We start from the raw sequence: 20,548 nt of genomic DNA, 5'->3' as shown, positions 1-20,548 counted from the left end.
TGTACTGATCCTGAGTTACATCCTGTATTATACCCCAGAGCTGCACTCACTATTCTGCTGCTGGTGCAGTCACTGTGTACATACATGACATTACTTATCCTGTACTGATCCTGAGTTACATCCTGTATTATACCCCAGAGCTGCACTCACTATTCTGCTGCTGGTGCAGTCACTGTGTACATACATCACATTACTTATCCTGTACTGATCCTGAGTTACATCCTGTATTATACTCCAGAGCTGCACTCACTATTCTGCTGCTGGTGCAGTCACTGTGTACATACATGACATTACTTCTCCTGTACTGATCCTGAGTTACATCCTGTATTATACCCCAGAGCTGCACTCACTATTCTGCTGCTGGTGCAGTCACTGTGTACATACATCACATTACTTATCCTGTACTGATCCTGAGTTACATCCTGTATTATACTCCAGAGCTGCACTCACTATTCTGCTGCTGGTGCAGTCACTGTGTACATACATGACATTACTGATCCTGTACTGATCCTGAGTTACATCCTGTAGATCTTTTATTTTATATAAAAGTAAAAAACATAACAATACAAACAAAACTTAATATACAATATATACAATATATTACCTGCTGGTCCAGCCACATTCACACCTAGTGAAAACAATAACTTAAAATACACCGAAATGAATGAACACCAAATACCACAACCCCCACCCAACCGATTATCACAACCTAAACCAAACCAATAAACAAAGACAAGCCACACCCACAAATAAAACATAAATGACTATAAATATACATAAACCCACCCCGCACCCTCTAATAAAAAACCACCCCACACAGATCACATCCCACACCCATTTTTTTTTTTTTTTTTAAATATATAATACATAATACACACAACACTACACTAAACTAAATCCCTCGCCCGCACCCTCCCCTCCCCCCAGACACTGGTCTAACGTCCAAAGTTTGCGTTAAGTAGTCCAGACCAGTGCCCAGGGTCATAGAGTCCAAGGTCAGTTCATAAATCCCACCACCATCACCCCCCTCCCAACCTAACACTATGTCCCAAACCCCACTATATACAATATATACAATATATACAGTATTTACAACACAACATAAAGAAAACAGAATACAAATAAAATCTCAACAACATAAATACAAACCACATAAAGCCCAGGTTCGGCGCCTGCAAGCCCAACATCACTACATGCTCAGAACACAAAACAAAAATCTACAGTGCAGCATCAGCCCAACACCAGGAGAGGAGATGACAGACTAAGGGACACTAAAGGAGAACCCCCTCCAAAGGAGAGAGGCCCTCCCCGTGCCCAGCCTCTCATACTCCAGAGAGCGCACCTTCACCAGGAGGGAGAGGACAGACTAAGGGACACTAAGGAGAGAGGCCCTCCCCGTGCCCAGCCTCTCATACTCCAGAGAGCGCACCTTCACCAGGAGGGAGAGGACAGACTAAGGGACACTAAGGAGAGAGGCCCTCCCCGTGCCCAGCCTCTCATACTCCAGAGAGCGCACCTTCACCAGGAGGGAGAGGACAGACTAAGGAGAGAGGTCCTCCCCGTGCCCAGCCTCTCATACTCCAGAGAGCGCACCTTCACCAGGAGGGAGAGGACAGACTTAGGGACACTAAGGAGAGAGGCCCTCCCTGTGCCCAGCCTCTCATACTCCAGAGAGCGCACCATCACCAGGAGGGAGAGGACAGACTAAGGGACACTAAGGAGAGAGGTCCTCCCCGTGCCCAGCCTCTCATACTCCAGAGAGCGCACCTTCACCAGGAGGAGAAGACAGACTAAGGGACACTAAGGAGAGAGGTCCTCCCCGTGCCCAGCCTCTCATACTCCAGAGAGCGCACCTTCACCAGGAGGGAGAGGACAGACTAAGGGGCACTAAGGAGAGAGGCCCTCCCCGTGCCCAGCCTCTCATACTCCAGAGAGCGCACCTTCACCAGGTCACCCAGAATGTTCCTAACCACCTCATCCACCGGGAGGATTTTACGCTGTGTCGATACTAAACACCGTGCGTTCCACGTGTGGTACCTGACCACTAGGCTAACTAGGAATAACGTGCAGCGGTCCCGGCCACCCAGGCCTCTGAATGCTCCATAGGCCCACTCCGCATAGGAGAGACCGGCCAACCCGGGCCAATGGATGGAAGCGCCCACCCGGTTGTACACCTCTGTGTTAAAAGGACAATGAAGCAGGAAGTGGTCCATGCTCTCCAGCAGGCCACCGCACTCCTCCCGGGGACAACCCCTTTCCTCAGAGCTCCTACACTTCAGATTGTCCCTCACACACAGCTTTCCATGGAAGCAGCGCCAAGTCACATCCCAAAACTTCAAGGGGATCCTGATGGAATTCAATAGACTCAAACCCACCCCCAGATCCCGACTTGGGCAATCCCTGAGGGCCAGAGGCTTCTGGAAATGGGTCAACAGAACCCTCTTGTCAAGGACTTTCCTCGACATGGTCCTGATCTCCCACATTCCCAGACCCCACCGGCGAATCACCTTCAGAACCGGGGTAGCGTAAGCCGGAAGATGCCCATGCGGTGTACGGAGATCCTTCACTCGCCCTCCTGTCTCCCATTCCTGGAAGAAAGGCCGAAACCATCCCCTACAGGAGTATACCCACGGAGGAGCCCATCCCCTGCAGGAGTATACCCACGGAGGAGCCCATCCCCTACAGGAGTATACCCACGGAGGAGCCCATCCCCTGCAGGAGTATACCCACGGAGGAGCCCATCCCCTACAGGAGTATACCCACGGAGGAGCCCATCCCCTACAGGAGTATACCCACGGAGGAGCCCATCCCCTGCAGGAGTATACCCACGGAGGAGCCCATCCCCTGCAGGAGTATACCCACGGAGGAGCCCATCCCCTGCAGGAGTATACCCACGGAGGAGCCCATCCCCTGCAGGAGTATACCCACGGAGGAGCCCATCCCCTACAGGAGTATACCCACGGAGGAGCCCATCCCCTGCAGGAGTATACCCACGGGGGAGCCCATCCCCTGCAGGAGTATACCCACGGAGGAGCCCATCCCCTGCAGGAGTATACCCACGGAGGAGCCCATCCCCTGCAGGAGTATACCCACGGAGGAGCCCATCCCCTGCAGGAGTATACCCACGGAGGAGCCCATCCCCTGCAGGAGTATACCCACGGAGGAGCCCATCCCCTGCAGGAGTATACCCACGGAGGAGCCCATCCCCTACAGGAGTATACCCACGGAGGAGCCCATCCCCTGCAGGAGTATACCCACGGGGGAGCCCATCCCCTGCAGGAGTATACCCACGGAGGAGCCCATCCCCTGCAGGAGTATACCCACGGAGGAGCCCATCCCCTGCAGGAGTATACCCACGGAGGAGCCCATCCCCTACAGGAGTATACCCACGGAGGAGCCCATCCCCTACAGGAGTATACCCACGGAGGAGCCCATCCCCTGCAGGAGTATACCCACGGAGGAGCCCATCCCCTGCAGGAGTATACCCACGGAGGAGCCCATCCCCTGCAGGAGTATACCCACGGAGGAGCCCATCCCCTGCAGGAGTATACCCACGGAGGAGCCCTCTCTTTCCAGAGGTTTGCAACATTGATCTTAAGAAAGGTATTCACTAGGAACACCACAGGGTTGACCATACACAACCCTCCTTGTCTCCTCGTGCGGTAAGTAACCTCCCTCTTGATTAGGTTCAGCCTATTCCCCCATAACAGCTGGAAGAACAGACTGTAGACCCGAGTCCAGAGGGGTTCTGGCAACATGCACACACTGCCCAGATAAATCAGCAACGGGAGCAGGTAAGTTTTGATCAGATTAACCCTTTCTCTGAGGGTCAAAGACCCACCCTTCCACTGGTCCACCCTCTGAGCGGCGATCTTAAGCCTGCCGTCCCAGTTTTGCATGGGGTAATCCCCCTGGCCAAATTCGATGCCGAGAACTTTGGCGGAGTCCTGGGGCCCTGGAAGAGTGTCCGGGAGATCAAAGCCTGGATCCCCCTCTCCCAGCCAGAGACTCTCACACTTATCCTGGTTGATCTTGGACCCAGAAGCCTCTGAGTAGCGGTCAACCTCTGACATCACCCATTGCGCCTCCCCTCCCGAGGACACGAAAAGGGTGACATCATCAGCATACGCTACCACCCTTAGAGTGGCTTCCGGTGCTGCCCGATCCATCCCGACTCCCACCAACGGCCCACGATCAACCCTCCTAAGGAATGGGTCAATCGCGAACACGTATAAAAGTGGGCTCAGAGGACAACCCTGGCGAACACCAGACCCGACCTCAAAAGAGCGGCCAATCCAACCGTTCACAAGCGGGAAACTCTCTGCCCCTGCGTACAAAACCTTAAGCCAATTGACAAACTCCCCCGGCAGGCCATACCTCAGAAGGACAGACCAGAGGTACTCGTGGTTAACCCGATCAAATGCTTTTGCCTGATCCAGGGACAGCAAGTACCCCTTCCAGTTACCAGCCCTGCCCTGCTCCACTGCCTCCCGAACACAAAGCACAGCACTAAATGTACTGCGGCCTGGAACAGAGCAGTGCTGGGTCCCCGAAAGGAGCCGGGGTGCAAACTGCACCAGCCGATTAAACAGCACCTTTGCCAAAACCTTTCTGTCCGTATTGAGAAGCGCTATGGGACGCCAGTTCTCAATACGAGATCGGTCCTTACCCTTTGACAGGATGATCAGGGCTGACCTCCTCATTGACTTCGGCAGAGCGCCCGAGGAAAGACACTCATTGAATACCTCAGTCAAGAGGGGAACCAAGGCGTCCTTAAAGGTCTTATAAAACTCGGATGTTAAGCCATCCGGACCTGGCGATTTCTTGAGGGCGAGCCCTTCAATCGCCAGGCTGACTTCCTCTTCCCTGATCCTCTCTGTCAAAACATCAAGAGAGGGGTCTACTCCTGGCTCAGGGACAGTTTCAGCCAGGAAAGCCGACATCGCATCCCGATCTAGATCCTTCCTGCCCAAGAGGTGCGAGTAGAAGGATCTGACGACCTCCAGAATCCCTGATCTGGACCTTTTCAGGGACCCCGTACTGTCAACCAGTCCTGTGACAACTTTACCATTCACTGACATCTTGCAGTTTCTGTAAGGGTCGGGCGAGCGGTATTTCCCGTGTCTATCGTACTGACACCTCTTCAGCAAGGATTTCACTCTGGAGATGTCCTCACGACTACCTCCAGTCGAGACGAGATGCTCGAGTTTCCTCCTCAGGCCCTGATACAGGCGGTACCTGTCCAGGCTCCTGAGGCTCGAGAGCTGGCGGAAGAATCTCGCCACCCTTTTCTTGAGCATCTCCCACCACTCTGACTTACTGCTACAAAGGCCCAGCAAAGGTACCTGGCTCTGAAGAAAGTCCTCAAAGGATTGTCTTATCTCTGCTTCTTCCAGGAGAGACGAATTGATCTTCCAGTAGCCTCTTCCCATCCGGGGGGTCTCTGTAACATTCAGAGAAAACAAAATTAGACAGTGGTCGGAGAACTCCACCTCAACAACGGACACTGGTGAAGAAATGGCTTCCTCCTTTACATAAAACCTGTCTATTCTAGACCTGCAGCTACCCCTACAATAGGTGAACCCCGCGTGGCCTGGGGTGTGCCGGATGTGGACATCCACCAGGCGAGCCTCACTAGCTATGCTATTAAGAGCGACGCTATCATAAGTCAGCTTGTCTCTGGAACCTCCCCTATCCTGGGACCTCGTGACAGCATTGAAGTCCCCTCCAAAGACCACCTGCCGACTTGTAAAAAGGTAGGGCTTGATCCTCATAAAGAGACACTTCCTGTCCCACTTGGACTGGGGACCATAGATGTTAATTAGGCGAAGTTCTTGTCCCTTCATGAGGACATCCAGGATCAGGCACCTCCCCATTTCCAACTCAATAACTCGTCGGCATTCTACCGGTGCGGTAAAAAGGACCGCCACTCCGCTATACGGCTCGGCCGCAAGAGACCAATAGGAAGGCCCGTTTCTCCATTCCCTCTTAGCTTTAAACACGGCCGCCAAATCTGGCAGCCTGGTCTCCTGCAAAAATAAAATGTCGGCTTCAACGCGGCCGAGAAAATCAAAGGCCGCAAATCTAGCCGCATCAGACTTAATGCTGGCGACATTAATGGACGCCAGCGTCAACGGAGTTGGTGCCGCCATCATGAGTGATTGAGTTGGACGGCTTTCTTTTTACCCATCTTACCACCACCCTCGGGAAACGAACACCCCCTTTTTAGACATATTGTGGTGTCCATCTCCCGCACCTCTGATGCTTGAGGGGCAGATCCAGGACCTGCCCCCTCATCCTCGTCTCCAGACTCTGGGCCAGTCTCCCCTCCTGAGGACCCTGACTCCCCAGGGGGAGACTCGGCACCCCCTGCAGGCTCCGCCACCTCTGGCCCTTCACCCTCAGCCCCTCCATCGGCAGGAGAGGCTCCATCCAGGGCCAGGAATCGATTTGAAAGTTCGACCAGCGGGGGGTCGGTTGCACCTTCCTTGGGTACCTTAGTCAGGGAGGGAGAAGATCTTACACCTCCCTTCTTTTTACCCTTTTTCTTCTTTTTGGCGCCACGCTTACGCTTTTCCTCTAGCCACGCCCTATTATCCTCGTCCATACTCTCATAATGGGAGGAGTCTGAGGACGTGGCACCTTCCTCTCTCTCGATCCTCCTGACCTCCTCATACAGCACATCATCCCCTGGGGCCTCAGCGACAGGTGTGGTCTCCAGGACAGCGCCAGAGGTTGTCCCAGCAGCCCGAGACTCCCCCCGCTCTCTCTCCTGTTGACGCTTCTCTAGACGCCTTAGCTGGGCAGGCGTCTTTTTCCTGTCTTTCTTCCCTGGCCCCTCCATTCCTCCACCTCTGCTAGTCCCCTCCCCAGCAGATTCAGCCTCATGGCTTTCATCCGCTGAGGTTGAGCCCGCATTAGCGAAGGAAAGAGGACAACGACTGTATGGGTGACCGAGATCACCACACAGGTTACACCTAATCTGTCCCGTACAGGATGCAGCGAGATGGCCGACACCCCCACACAACGCACACTTCTGCACGGTGCAGTTTGCGCTGAAATGTGTGGGGTCACCGCACCTGTGACACAGCTTAGGCTGCCCCCGGTAGAAGATCAGGATCCGATCCCTCCCCAGGAAGGCTGATGAAGGGATGTGGGCGACTGAGTTACCTGAACGCCTCAACTTCACCATGAAGGTCCAGGCCCCTGACCAGATACCAAACTCGTCTCGATTTTTCTCTGGTACTCCCAGTACCTCTCCATAACGATTCATCCAGGTCATGATGTCAAAGCAAGATAGTGATTCGTTACGGGTAAGAACGGTCACTTTCTTGAGTTCGCTCTGGCGGGACACTGCTTGCACAGCAAAGTCCCGCCACTCGGGCTCGTTGTATCTCAGCTCATAGTTGGACCAGAAGAGCTCAAGCCCCTCCGGCCGAACAAAGCTGATATCAAACTCAGATGTACCATAGGGATGGATCAAGGCAAAGATGTCAGCCGCCTTGAAGTCCATCTTCAGCAGCAGCTCAACTACCCGTGCCCGAGGGGGACACACATCACTGCCACGCCACCGAAGACGGACCACATTCCTACGGTTAGCACCCGGCCCGGTTGTCGGGAGCGACCATGATGTCTCCCTGCCTCTTTGCTCTCGGAAGGCAGACAGGCCGTTCCTCTCTATCCAAAACGACAAATCAACCTCCTGCCCCGCTACATTGATCGTCCTTTCACCCTTCTGTAAGGCCTGCAGGAGGCGCCGTTGCAAAAAGCCGTCCCCAGAGCCCAGAGACGAGGATGATGGAACCCTACGTCCCCCAGCAGCGACACTGGCATAGCTCTTAATAGGGGCCACCACTGGGGGAGCAACCGGACCAACCCCTGCACCCACCACATTAACACTACCCACCTCAGCCGCGCCACTCACACCACCAGTCACTCCATCACTCACCCCCAAAGCTGGAAAAGATTCTCCACCACTCACACCATTCACATTATCCACCACAACATTACTGACTCCACTCACACTGGCTGGACCAGCAACAACATTAGGGGACATGACCACCTCCGCATCTTCAGGCACAAGGGACGGGGGTCCCCCCGCAGAGCATCGCCCAGAGGGGACCCCGACTTGTGTCACACTTGTGCCCTCCGCATCATCGGTAGCAGATGTTATTTTACTTTTCTTAGGGGAAGGTAAGAGTCGCCGCTGATCTTTGGCCGGTGTGAGGCGCCGCTGATCCCCACCTTCCTCAGCACTTCTCTGCAGATTATCTCCAACGCCTACGCAAAACAGGACTTAAGGTTTGGGAGGTCCGGAGCCCTCAGCCTCAGCAACCCCTCCACGCTGCCGCCGCCCCATAACCAAGTGATCAGCGGCAACAGCATGAAGAGGCGCCGAGGCACCGGAAGCTGCCACCAGTGCCGGGCTATCCCCCCCTCCCACTGGGGGACGCACCACAGCACTGGATTTCGATGGTATCGCCACTGCCGAGCCGCCCTTACTGTCCGGCCTTGTGGCCGATGTCTCCCCTGCTCCCCCACTGTTACCACAAACAGAGACGGAGCCCATCGCCACATCAGATGTCACACCTGTAATCTCCCCGTTCCCTGGCACTGAGTCCACTGCAGGACCTGTGCTGGGCTGGGTAACGGGGCTCGCACAGTGAGCTGGCCCTGCGGCCGACTCGGGTTTTACGGGGAGGGGGCTGTAGACTAGACTCACCACTTCCACGGATTTGGTCTTCTTCTTTCGCGGTTTGCTGCCCCCCGGCGCATCCTCCGGCAGATCGTCTCCAAAAGTAAAGTCCTGGAGGTGCACAGGGGACTCGAGCCGTCGGATCTCCTCCATCAGCGCCCCTCCCTGGTGGCTGTCACTATCCTCACCCGGGCCGGCAGAACCGCAGCCAGATGACAAGGCCGCTTGTCCTGCAGGGGGCCCACTGTACGGTACCGGACTTTCCTCCTCCGTCTGACTCTCTGGCTGAAGCCCCATCAGCCGCCTCTGCTTCTCCTCCTCCATCTCCCGGAATCTCTCATCATTAAGGATCTTTTCCTTGAATGGACCGCTCCTCTCTAGCAGATACGCCTTCCTCTCCTCCAAGGCCTGGATGTCAGTCTGGAGCCTGGATATCTCTGCCAGAATCTGTTCCTTCTTCCTCTTTGGGGCAGAGCTTGCCCTGGCATGGGCGCACCTGAGCTCCTCCCGCAGTCTCCTCACCGTCTTGCTGGCTTCTTCGTACTCAGAGAGGTGGCCCAGAGCCCGGGAGGCATAGCTGGAAATAGACTCCCGGGTCCTCAGCATTCCCCAGCCCTCTTCACTGAGGTCAGCCTCACCTCCCTGAGCACTCAGCTTTCCCGCAGTATCCAGCTTTTCCTTGGTACCCAGCTTTCCCGAGGTATCCAGCTTTCCTGGGGTTTTGGTGCTTTTTGAAGCCTTAGCTGGCCTGGGGGTACTTGGAGCAGCATTGCTGCTGTTCCTTGCAGATCTTCTTACCCCCAAGGCTTCCGCAGCGCTGGCCGGTTCCTGGCTACCCCTGCCTCCCGCCGGCCTAGACCGGGAAGCAGGAGCCTGGGACTTGCTGCCCTGGCTCATGCCTGGAAACCCACTCCCTCCCTGGGAGAGGAGAGAGCAGGCCCCAGGTGGAGGTGGTTTTCCCTGGAGCTCAGGAGCAGCAGCAGCACACAGCCTCTCACAGCAACAGACAGAGATAACGAGCTGACGAGATACCCCAGAGCTGCACTCACTATCTGCTGCTGGTGCAGTCACTGTGTACATACATGACATTACTTATCCTGTACTGATCCTGAGTTACATCCTGTATTATACCCCAGAGCTGCACTCACTATTCTGCTGCTGGTGCAGTCACTGTACATACATGACATTACTTATCCTGTACTGATCCTGAGTTACATCCTGTATTATACCCCAGAGCTGCACTCACTATTCTGCTGCTGGTGCAGTCACTGTGTACATACATGACATTACTTATCCTGTACTGATCCTGAGTTACATCCTGTATTATACCCCAGAGCTGCACTCACTATTCTGCTGCTGGTGCAGTCACTGTGTACATACATGACATTACTTATCCTGTACTGATCCTGAGTTACATCCTGTATTATACTCCAGAGCTGCACTCACTATTCTGCTGCTGGTGCAGTCACTGTGTACATACATCACATTACTTATCCTGTACTGATCCTGAGTTACATCCTGTATTATACCCCAGAGCTGCACTCACTATTCTGCTGCTGGTGCAGTCACTGTGTACATACATGACATTACTTATCCTGTACTGATCCTGAGTTACATCCTGTATTATACTGCAGAGCTGCACTCACTATTCTGCTGCTGGTGCAGTCACTGTGTACATACATCACATTACTTATCCTGTACTGATCCTGAGTTACATCCTGTATTATACTCCAGAGCTGCACTCACTATTCTGCTGCTGGTGCAGTCACTGTGTACAGACATGACATTACTTATCCTGTACTGATCCTGAGTTACATCCTGTATTATACCCCAGAGCTGCACTCACTATTCTGCTGCTGGTGCAGTCACTGTGTACATACATGACATTACTTATCCTGTACTGATCCTGAGTTACATCCTGTATTATACTGCAGAGCTGCACTCACTATTCTGCTGCTGGTGCAGTCACTGTGTACATACATGACATTACTTATCCTGTACTGATCCTGAGTTACATCCTGTATTATACTCCAGAGCTGCACTCACTATTCTGCTGCTGGTGCAGTCACTGTGTACATACATGACATTACTTATCCTGTACTGATCCTGAGTTACATCCTGTATTATACTCCAGAGCTGCACTCACTATTCTGCTGCTGGTGCAGTCACTGTGTACATACATGACATTACTTATCCTGTACTGATCCTGAGTTACATCCTGTATTATACCCCAGAGCTGCACTCACTATTCTGCTGCTGGTGCAGTCACTGTGTACATACATGACATTACTTATCCTGTACTGATCCTGAGTTAAATCCTGTATTATACTTCAGAGCTGCACTCACTATTCTGTTCTATTGTGTCTATAGACTCTGTGTGTGATCCTCTCCTTACTACGTGAAGATAACATAGAGGTCGCACTCCTCTCCACCCCCCATATTCTGCACCCTGTAGAGCGCCACCTGCAGTCCAGGAGGTCGGAGCACTTCTTGGCGCAGACATGGACGTCCTCCTTGATCTCCTCCTTGAGGTTCCCCTCGTACAGGTGGATGAGCTCGGTGGCCTTGGATCTCTGGTAATCATTGAGGGGGCTGCGCTGGGCTGAGGGCACAGACACGGGATCATTAGTAATATATATTCACCCAGGCCCCCCCCCCGCCCCCAAGTCACCAACATGCGGGACCCCCAATGTCTACAGCGTGTGCCCTGCATATATATTCAACCCCCCGAGTCACCGAGTCATAGTAATCACCTGAGCAGCAGCCAATCGTGGGGCTCATTTACCAAGGGTCCGCAGTGCGCATTTTTGTCAGGTTTCCCGACGATATCCGCTTTGCGTCGCAAGTGTAAAGCCCCCGGCACTGTGGCCCCTCCCTAGATGAAGAAGTGTAAAGCCCCCGGCACTGTGGCCCCTCCCTAGATGAAGAAGTGTAAAGCCCCCGGCACTGTGGCTCCTCCCTAGATGAAGAAGTGTAAAGCCCCCGGCACTGTGGCCCCTCCCTAGATGAAGAAGTGTAAAGCCCCCGGCACTGTGGCTCCTCCCTAGATGAAGAAGTGTAAAGCCCCCGGCACTGTGGCTCCTCCCTAGATGAAGAAGTGTAAAGCCCCCGGCACTGTGGCTCCTCCCTAGATGAAGAAGTGTAAAGCCCCCGGCACTGTGGCTCCTCCCTAGATGAAGAAGTGTAAAGCCCCCGGCACTGTGGCTCCTCCCTAGATGAAGAAGTGTAAAGCCCCTGGCGCTGTGGCCCCTCCCTAGATGAAGAAGTGTAAAGCCCCTGGCACTGTGGCCCCTCCCTAGATGAAGAAGTGTAAAGCCCCTGGCACTGTGGCCCCTCCCTAGATGAAGAAGTGTAAAGCCCCTGGCACTGTGGCCCCTCCCTAGATGAAGAAGTGTAAAGCCCCTGGCACTGTGGCCCCTCCCTAGATGAAGAAGTGTAAAGCCCCCGGCACTGTGGCTCCTCCCTAGATGAAGAAGTGTAAAGCCCCCGGCACTGTGGCTCCTCCCTAGATGAAGAAGTGTAAAGCCCCCGGCACTGTGGCTCCTCCCTAGATGAAGAAGTGTAAAGCCCCTGGCGCTGTGGCACCTCCCTAGATGAAGAAGTGTAAAGCCCCTGGCGCTGTGGCTCCTCCCTAGATGAAGAAGTGTAAAGCCCCTGGCACTGTGGCCCCTCCCTAGATGAAGAAGTGTAAAGCCCCCGGCACTGTGGCTCCTCCCTAGATGAAGAAGTGTAAAGCCCCCGGCACTGTGGCTCCTCCCTAGATGAAGAAGTGTAAAGCCCCTGGCACTGTGGCTCCTCCCTAGATGAAGAAGTGTAAAGCCCCTGGCACTGTGGCCCCTCCCTAGATGAAGAAGTGTAAAGCCCCCGGCACTGTGGCTCCTCCCTAGATGAAGAAGTGTAAAGCCCCCGGCACTGTGGCTCCTCCCTAGATGAAGAAGTGTAAAGCCCCTGGCACTGTGGCTCCTCCCTAGATGAAGAAGTGTAAAGCCCCTGGCACTGTGGCTCCTCCCTAGATGAAGAAGTGTAAAGCCCCTGGCACTGTGGCCCCTCCCTAGATGAAGAAGTGTAAAGCCCCTCTGGTCAGAGGGAAAATGCATCAACATGGAGTTTACAGGATACAGGACACGGCGGAGGGCCCCTACAGTCAGACACGCGGCGGAGGGCCCCTACAGTCAGACACGCGGCGGAGGGCCCCTACAGTCAGACACGCGGCGGAGGGCCCCTACAGTCAGACACGCGGCGGAGGGCCCCTACAGTCAGACACGCGGCGGAGGGCCCCTACAGTCAGACACGCGGCGGAGGGCCCTACAGTCAGACACGCGGCGGAGGGCCCCTACAGTCAGACACGCGGCGGAGGGCCCCTACAGTCAGACACGCGGCGGAGGGCCCCTACAGTCAGACACGCGGCGGAGGGCCCCTACAGTCAGACACGCGGCGGAGGGCCCCTACAGTCAGACACGCGGCGGAGGGCCCCTACAGTCAGACACGCGGCGGAGGGCCCCTACAGTCAGGCACGCGGCGGAGGGCCCCTACAGTCAGGCACGCGGCGGAGGGCCCCTACAGTCAGACACGGCGGGGGGGGGGGGCTCCCTCAGAGGTCGGGGGGGGGGCTCCCGCAGAGGTCGGGGGGGGGGGCTCCCGCAGAGGTCGGGGGGGGGGGGCTCCCGCAGAGGTCGGGGGGGGGGGCTCCCGCAGAGGTCGGGGGGGGGATCCCGCAGAGGTCGGGGGGGGGGCTCCCGCAGAGGTCGGGGGGGGGGCTCCCGCAGAGGTCGGGGGGGGGCTCCCGCAGAGGTCGGGGGGGGGGCTCCCTCAGAGGTCGGGGGGGGGGCTCCCTCAGAGGTCGGGGGGGGGGGCTCCCTCAGAGGTCGGGGGGGGGGCTCCCTCAGAGGTCGGGGGGGGGCTCCCTCAGAGGTCTGAGGTCGGGGGGGGGGCTCCCTCAGAGGTCGGGGGGGGGCTCCCTCAGAGGTCGGGGGGGGGGCTCCCTCAGAGGTCGGGGGGGCTCCCTCAGAGGTCGGGGGGGGGGCTCCCTCAGAGGTCGGGGGGGCGGGCTCCCTCAGGGGTCAGGGGTCTTCCAGCAGGACAATAACCCACAACACACTTCAATGAGCCCTAGAGAATGTCTGGAGACGTGTGATGTCCGGACCTGACCCCACAGAACCCGTGGAGAGATCTCGGCCGCTCGGAGAAGGCGCCGTCACATCTCAGGGACCCGGAGCAGTTGGTGGAGCAGCAGAGCCTCATTGCTGGTCCCGGACGCGCTTGTTCCCAGTCCTGGAGGCCGAGGGGCAGAACTTTCACCCAGTTTTGTGAGTTTTGTGTAAAATGATTTGATTTTTTTCTTTCTCTTTTGTGTTTTTTCATTACAAGCAAAAATAACTGAAGCCGTGAATATATTGGGATCCGGTGTGTGGAGCGGCACCGCCAGTCACTTACCTGCAGCCAGTGCACACAGCAGAAGGGTGGACAGTCCCAGCATCATGGTAGGCGCTTTGTTGGCCTCGGATCCTTGCGCTGGACAGGCGACGCTCGGCTCCCCTGCCTCCTCTTCACAAATATTTGTCCTGATGACACATTAACCGGATGACCGGAAATAAAGAAACACACAGAACGCAGGTCAATGGTCACACAGAGAGCAGGCCGTGCATGCTGAGCCTTGTAGTCCCCCAGGATGTGGGTGGAGGGCAGACGCTGACCCTGCAGTGTCCACAGACCGATTCCGGGCACATCCTGGACGACCTCCACGTGCAAAGGCAGTGACAGACGCCCACACATGGAGGTCCGGGGACGAGGGGCGCCCACACATGGAGGTCCGGGGACGAGGGGCGCCCACACATGGAGGTCCGGGGACGAGGGGCGCCCACACATGGAGGTCCGGGGACGAGGGGCGCCCACACATGGAGGTCCGGGGACGAGGGGCGCCCACACATGGAGGTCCAGCACCGGGGGACGAGGGGAGCCCACACATGGAGGTCTGGGGACGAGGGGCGCCCACACATGGAGGTCCGGGGACGAGGGGAGCCCACACATGGAGGTCTGGGGACGAGGGGCGCCCACACATGGAGGTCTGGGGACGAGGGGCGCCCACACATGGAGGTCCGGGGACGAGGGGCGCCCACACATGGAGGTCCAGCACCGGGGGACGAGGGGAGCCCACACATGGAGGTCCGGGGACGAGGGGCGCCCACACATGGAGGTCCGGGGACGAGGGGCGCCCACACATGGAGGTCCAGCACCGGGGGACGAGGGGAGCCCACACATGGAGGTCCGGGGACGAGGGGCACCCACACATGGAGGTCCAGCACCGGGGGACGAGGGGAGCCCACACATGGAGGTCCAGCACCGGGGGACGAGGGGCGCCCACACATGGAGATCCGGGGACGAGGGGAGCCCACACATGGAGATCCGGGGACGAGGGGAGCCCACACATGGAGATCCGGGGACGAGGGGCGCCCACACATGGAGGTCCAGGGACGAGGGGAGCCCACACATGGAGATCCGGGGACGAGGGGAGCCCACACATGGAGATCCGGGGACGAGGGGCGCCCACACATGGAGGTCCAGGGACGAGGGGCGCCCACACATGGAGGTCCCGGGACGAGGGGCGCCCACACATGGAGGTCCGGGGACGAGGGGCGCCCACACATGGAGGTCGGGGGACGTGGGGAGCCCACACATGGAGGTCCGGGGACGAGGGGCGCCCACACATGGAGGTCGGGGGACGTGGGGAGCCCACACATGGAGGTCGGGGGACGTGGGGAGCCCACACATGGAGGTCCGGGGACGAGGGGCGCCCACACATGGAGGTCCAGGGACGAGGGGCGCCCACACATGGAGGTCCGGGGACGAGGGGCGCCCACACATGGAGGTCTGGGGACGAGGGGCGCCCACACATGGAGGTCCAGCACTGGAGGACGAGGGGAGCCCACACATGGAGGTCCGGGGACGAGGGGCGCCCACACATGGAGGTCCGGGGACGAGGGGCGCCCACACATGGAGCTCCGGGGACGAGGGGAGCCCACACATGGAGCTCCGGGGACGAGGGGAGCCCACACATGGAGCTCCGGGGACGAGGGGCGCCCACACATGGAGCTCCGGGGAAGAGGGGCGCCCACACATGGAGCTCCGGGGACGAGGGGCGCCCACACATGGAGGTCCAGCACCGGGGGACGAGGGGAGCCCACACATGGTGGTCCGGGGACGAGGGGAGCCCACACATGGAGGTCCGGGGACGAGGGGCGCCCACACATGGAGGTCCGGGGACGAGGGGCGCCCACACATGGAGGTCCGGGGACGAGGGGCGCCCACACATGGAGGTCCGGGGACGAGGGGCGCCCACACATGGAGGTCCGGGGACGAGGGGCGCCCACACATGGAGGTCCGGGGACGAGGGGCGCCCACACATGGAGGTCCGGGGACGAGGGGCGCCCACACATGGAGGTCCGGGGACGAGGGGTGCCCACACATGGAGGTCCGGGGACGAGGGGCGCCCACACATGGAGGTCCGGGGACGAGGGGCGCCCACACATGGAGGTCCGGGGACGAGGGGCGCCCACACATGGAGGTCCGGGGACAAAGGGCGCCCACACATGGAGGTCCGGGGACGAGGGGAGCCCACACATGGAGGTCCAGCACCTGGGGGACGAGGGGAGCCCACACATGGAGGTCCGGGGACGAGGGGCGGCCACACATGGAGGTCCGGGGACGAGGGGCGCCCACACATGGAGGTCCGGGGACGAGGGGCGCCCACACATGGAGGTCCAGCACCGGGGGACGTGGGGAGCCCACACATGGAGGTCCGGGGACGAGGGGAGCCCACACATGGAGGTCCGGGGACGAGGGGCGCCCACACATGGAGGTCGGGGGACGTGGGGAGCCCACACATGGAGGTCGGGGGACGTGGGGAGCCCACACATGGAGGTCTGGGGACGAGGGGCGCCCACACATGGAGGTCCAGGGACGAGGGGCGCCCACACATGGAGGTCCGGGGACGAGGGGTGCCCACACATGGAGGTCCGGGGACGAGGGGAGCCCACACATGGAGGTCCGGGGACGAGGGGAGCCCACACATGGAGGTCCGGGGACGAGGGGCGGCCACACATGGAGGTCCGGGGACGAGGGGAGCCCACACATGGAGGTCCGGGGACGAGGGGCGCCCACACATGGAGGTCCAGCACCGGGGGACGAAGGGCGCCCACACATGGAGGTCCAGCACTGGGGGACGAAGGGCGCCCACACATGGAGGTCCAGCACCGGGGGACGAAGGGCGCCCACACATGGAGGTCCAGCACTGGGGGACGAGGGGCGCCCACACATGGAGGTCCAGCACTGGGGGACGAGGGGAGCCCACACATGGAGGTCCAGCACAGCTCTACTCCCAGCCCCACACATTCTGCCCCCTGCGCCCCCTCCCCAGTTACCAGACGCAGGGTGCAGGGTGCACAGGAGCCTCGTACCTCAGCAGATGCCTCCGTCCGGCTGCACAGGATGGATGGGAGGATGAGGAGGAGAAGTTGTTGTTGGGTCTCAGCAGGGAAGGAGGAGGTGCAACCAAAATCTTGTTTTCCCTCTTTTTCCTGTAATTTCCAGCTGTGAGTCATGTGACTCCTGACAATAGAAGGGGCTCGGAGATGCGGCCCCCGGAAGCCCCCGCTCCGGAGCACAAGCCCATATTCAGGACTTATGTACAAGTTGATTTGATGTGTGAAATACGTCCTCATAGTTATTAATGAGCTTGTGCCCCCCGTGTCAGATGAGAGACCCCCCAGTGCCCGGATGTCGTCTCCTGGGGTCCCACCCAAGTGCAATGACATCCGGAGGACTGGGGGGCTCAGCTGTGGAACGTGTGCGAACCCTGACGAGTCCAATTACATCATTAACCCACCTGCAGATCCACAAGAACAGACACACAGCGCCGCCCAAGCCAAACACCTGAGGTACTGACCCATTCACTGCAGTGTGCAGGGGGGGTGTACTATGTGCAGTTACCTGTGTAGTGTGCAGGGGGGGGTGTACTATGTGCAGTTACCTGTGTAGTGTGCAGGGGGGGGGGGTACTATGAGCAGTTACCTGTGTAGTGCGCAGGGGGGGGGGGGGGGGTGTACTATGTGCAGTTACCTGTGTAGTGTGCAGGGGGGGTGTACTATGTGCAGTTACCTGTGTAGTGTGCTGGGGGGAGTACTATGTGCAGTTACCTGTGTAGTGTGCAGGGGGGGTGTACTATGTGCAGTTACCTGTGTAGTGTGCAGGGGGGGGGTGTACTATGTGCAGTTACCTGTGTAGTGTGCAGGGGGGGGGGGTGTACTATGTGCAGTTACCTGTGTAGTGCGCAGGGGGGGGGGGGTGTACTATGTGCAGTTACCTGTGTAGTGTGCAGGGGGGGTGTACTATGTGCAGTTACCTGTGTAGTGTGCTGGGGGGAGTACTATGTGCAGTTACCTGTGTAGTGTGCAGGGGGGGTGTACTATGTGCAGTTACCTGTGTAGTGTGCAGGGGGGGGGGTGTACTATGTGCAGTTACCTGTGTAGTGTGCAGGGGGGGGGGGTGTACTATGTGCAGTTACCTGTGTAGTGTGCAGGGGGGGGGGTGTACTATGTGCAGTTACCTGTGTAGTGTGCAGGGGGGGGGTACTATGTGCAGTTACCTGTGTAGTGTGCAGGGGGGGGGGGGTGTACTATGTGCAGTTACCTGTGTAGTGTGCAGGAGGGGGGTGTACTATGTGCAGTTACCTGTGTAGTGTGCAGGGGGGGTGTACTATGTGCAGTTACCTGTGTAGTGTGCAGGGGGGGGGGGTACTATGTGCAGTTACCTGTGTAGTGTGCAGGAGGGGGGTGTACTATGTGCAGTTACCTGTGTAGTGTGCAGGGGGGGTGTACTATGTGCAGTTACCTGTGTAGTGTGCAGGGGGGGGGGGTACTATGTGCAGTTACCTGTGTAGTGTGCAGGGGGGGGGGTACTATGTGCAGTTACCTGTGTAGTGTGCAGGGGGGGGGGGTACTATGTGCAGTTACCTGTGTAGTGTGCAGGGGGGGGGGGGTGTACTATGTGCAGTTACCTGTGTAGTGTGCAGGGGGGGGGGTGTACTATGTGCAGTTACCTGTGTAGTGTGCAGGGGGGGTGTACTATGTGCAGTTACCTGTGTAGTGTGCAGGGGGGGGGTACTATGAGCAGTTACCTGTGTAGTGTGCAGGGGGGGGTGTACTATGTGTAGTTACCTGTGTAGTGTGCAGGGGGGGTGTACTATGTGCAGTTACCTGTGTAGTGTGCAGGGGGGGGGTGTACTATGAGCAGTTACCTGTGTAGTGTGCAGGGGGGGGTGTACTATGTGCAGTTACCTGTGTAGTGTGCAGGGGGGGTGTACTATGTGCAGTTACCTGTGTAGTGTGCAGGGGGGGTGTACTATGTGCAGTTACCTGTGTAGTGTGCAGGGGGGGGGGGGTACTATGTGCAGTTACCTGTGTAGTGTGCAGGGGGGGGGTACTATGTGCAGTTACCTGTGTAGTGTGCAGGGGGGGTGTACTATGTGCAGTTACCTGTGTAGTGTGCAGGGGGGGGGGGTACTATGAGCAGTTACCTGTGTAGTGTGCAGGGGGGGGGGGTACTATGTGCAGTTACCTGTGTAGTGTGCAGGGGGGGTGTACTATGTGCAGTTACCTGTGTAGTGTGCAGGGGGGGGGGGTACTATGTGCAGTTACCTGTGTAGTGTGCAGGGGGGGGGGGGGGTACTATGAGCAGTTACCTGTGTAGTGTGCAGGGGGGGGTGTACTATGTGCAGTTACCTGTGTAGTGTGCAGGGGGGGGGTGTACTATGTGCAGTTACCTGTGTAGTGTGCAGGGGGGGTGTACTATGAGCAGTTACCTGTGTAGTGTGCAGGGGGGGGGGGTACTATGTGCAGTTACCTGTGTAGTGTGCAGGGGGGGTGTACTATGTGCAGTTACCTGTGTAGTGTGCAGGGGGGGTGTACTATGTGCAGTTACCTGTGTAGTGTGCAGGGGGGGTGTACTATGTGCAGTTACCTGTGTAGTGTGCAGGGGGGGGTGTACTATGTGCAGTTACCTGTGTAGTGTGCAGGGGGGGGGGTACTATGAGCAGTTACCTGTGTAGTGTGCAGGGGGGGGGTGTACTATGTGCAGTTACCTGTGTAGTGTGCAGGGGGGGGTGTACTATGTGCAGTTACCTGTGTAGTGTGCAGGGGGGGGGTACTATGTGCAGTTACCTGTGTAGTGTGCAGGGGGGGTGTACTATGTGCAGTTACCTGTGTAGTGTGCAGGGGGGGGGGTACTATGTGCAGTTACCTGTGTAGTGTGCAGGGGGGGTGTACTATGTGCAGTTACCTGTGTAGTGTGCAGGGGGGGGGGGTACTATGTGCAGTTACCTGTGTAGTGTGCAGGGGGGGGGGTGTACTATGTGCAGTTACCTGTGTAGTGTGCAGGGGGGTGTACTATGTGCAGTTACCTGTGTAGTGTGCAGGGGGGGGGTGTACTATGTGCAGTTACCTGTGTAGTGTGCAGGGGGGGGTGTACTATGAGCAGTTACCTGTGTAGTGTGCAGGGGGGGGGGGTACTATGAGCAGTTACCTGTGTAGTGTGCAGGGGGGGTGTACTATGAGCAGTACCTGTGTAGTGTGCAGGGGGGGTGTACTATGTGCAGTTACCTGTGTAGTGTGCAGGGGGGGGGGTGTACTATGTGCAGTTACCTGTGTAGTGTGCAGGGGGGGTGTACTATGAGCAGTTACCTGTGTAGTGTGCAGGGGGGGGGGGTACTATGTGCAGTTACCTGTGTAGTGTGCAGGGGGGGGTGTACTATGTGCAGTTACCTGTGTAGTGTGCAGGGGGGGGGGTGTACTATGTGCAGTT

General features: G+C 57.7%; 1 protein-coding gene across 1 annotated transcript in view; it reads right to left on the bottom strand.

Moving 5' to 3' along the window:
- Nucleotides 1-17,550, bottom strand: part of LOC140111548 (hepatocyte growth factor-like protein) — a gene marked incomplete at its 3' end in the record, with an annotated part of 47,828 nt that extends 30,278 nt beyond the window's left edge. The window contains exons 1-3 of the mRNA XM_072132394.1: nucleotides 17,149-17,550; nucleotides 14,129-14,256; nucleotides 11,159-11,297 (exon numbers count right to left, since the gene is read on the bottom strand). Of these exons, the coding sequence (XP_071988495.1) occupies nucleotides 11,159-11,297; nucleotides 14,129-14,174 (185 nt within the window). The remainder of the gene's footprint in view (nucleotides 1-11,158; nucleotides 11,298-14,128; nucleotides 14,257-17,148) is intronic.
- Nucleotides 17,551-20,548: the final 2,998 nt, after the last annotated feature.

Source organism: Engystomops pustulosus, unplaced genomic scaffold (assembly GCF_040894005.1).
Source record: "Engystomops pustulosus unplaced genomic scaffold, aEngPut4.maternal MAT_SCAFFOLD_491, whole genome shotgun sequence".
NCBI classification, from domain to species: domain Eukaryota; kingdom Metazoa; phylum Chordata; class Amphibia; order Anura; family Leptodactylidae; genus Engystomops; species Engystomops pustulosus.
Note: the sequence above shows the minus strand (reverse complement) of the source record. Positions and strands in the feature narration are given on the sequence as shown.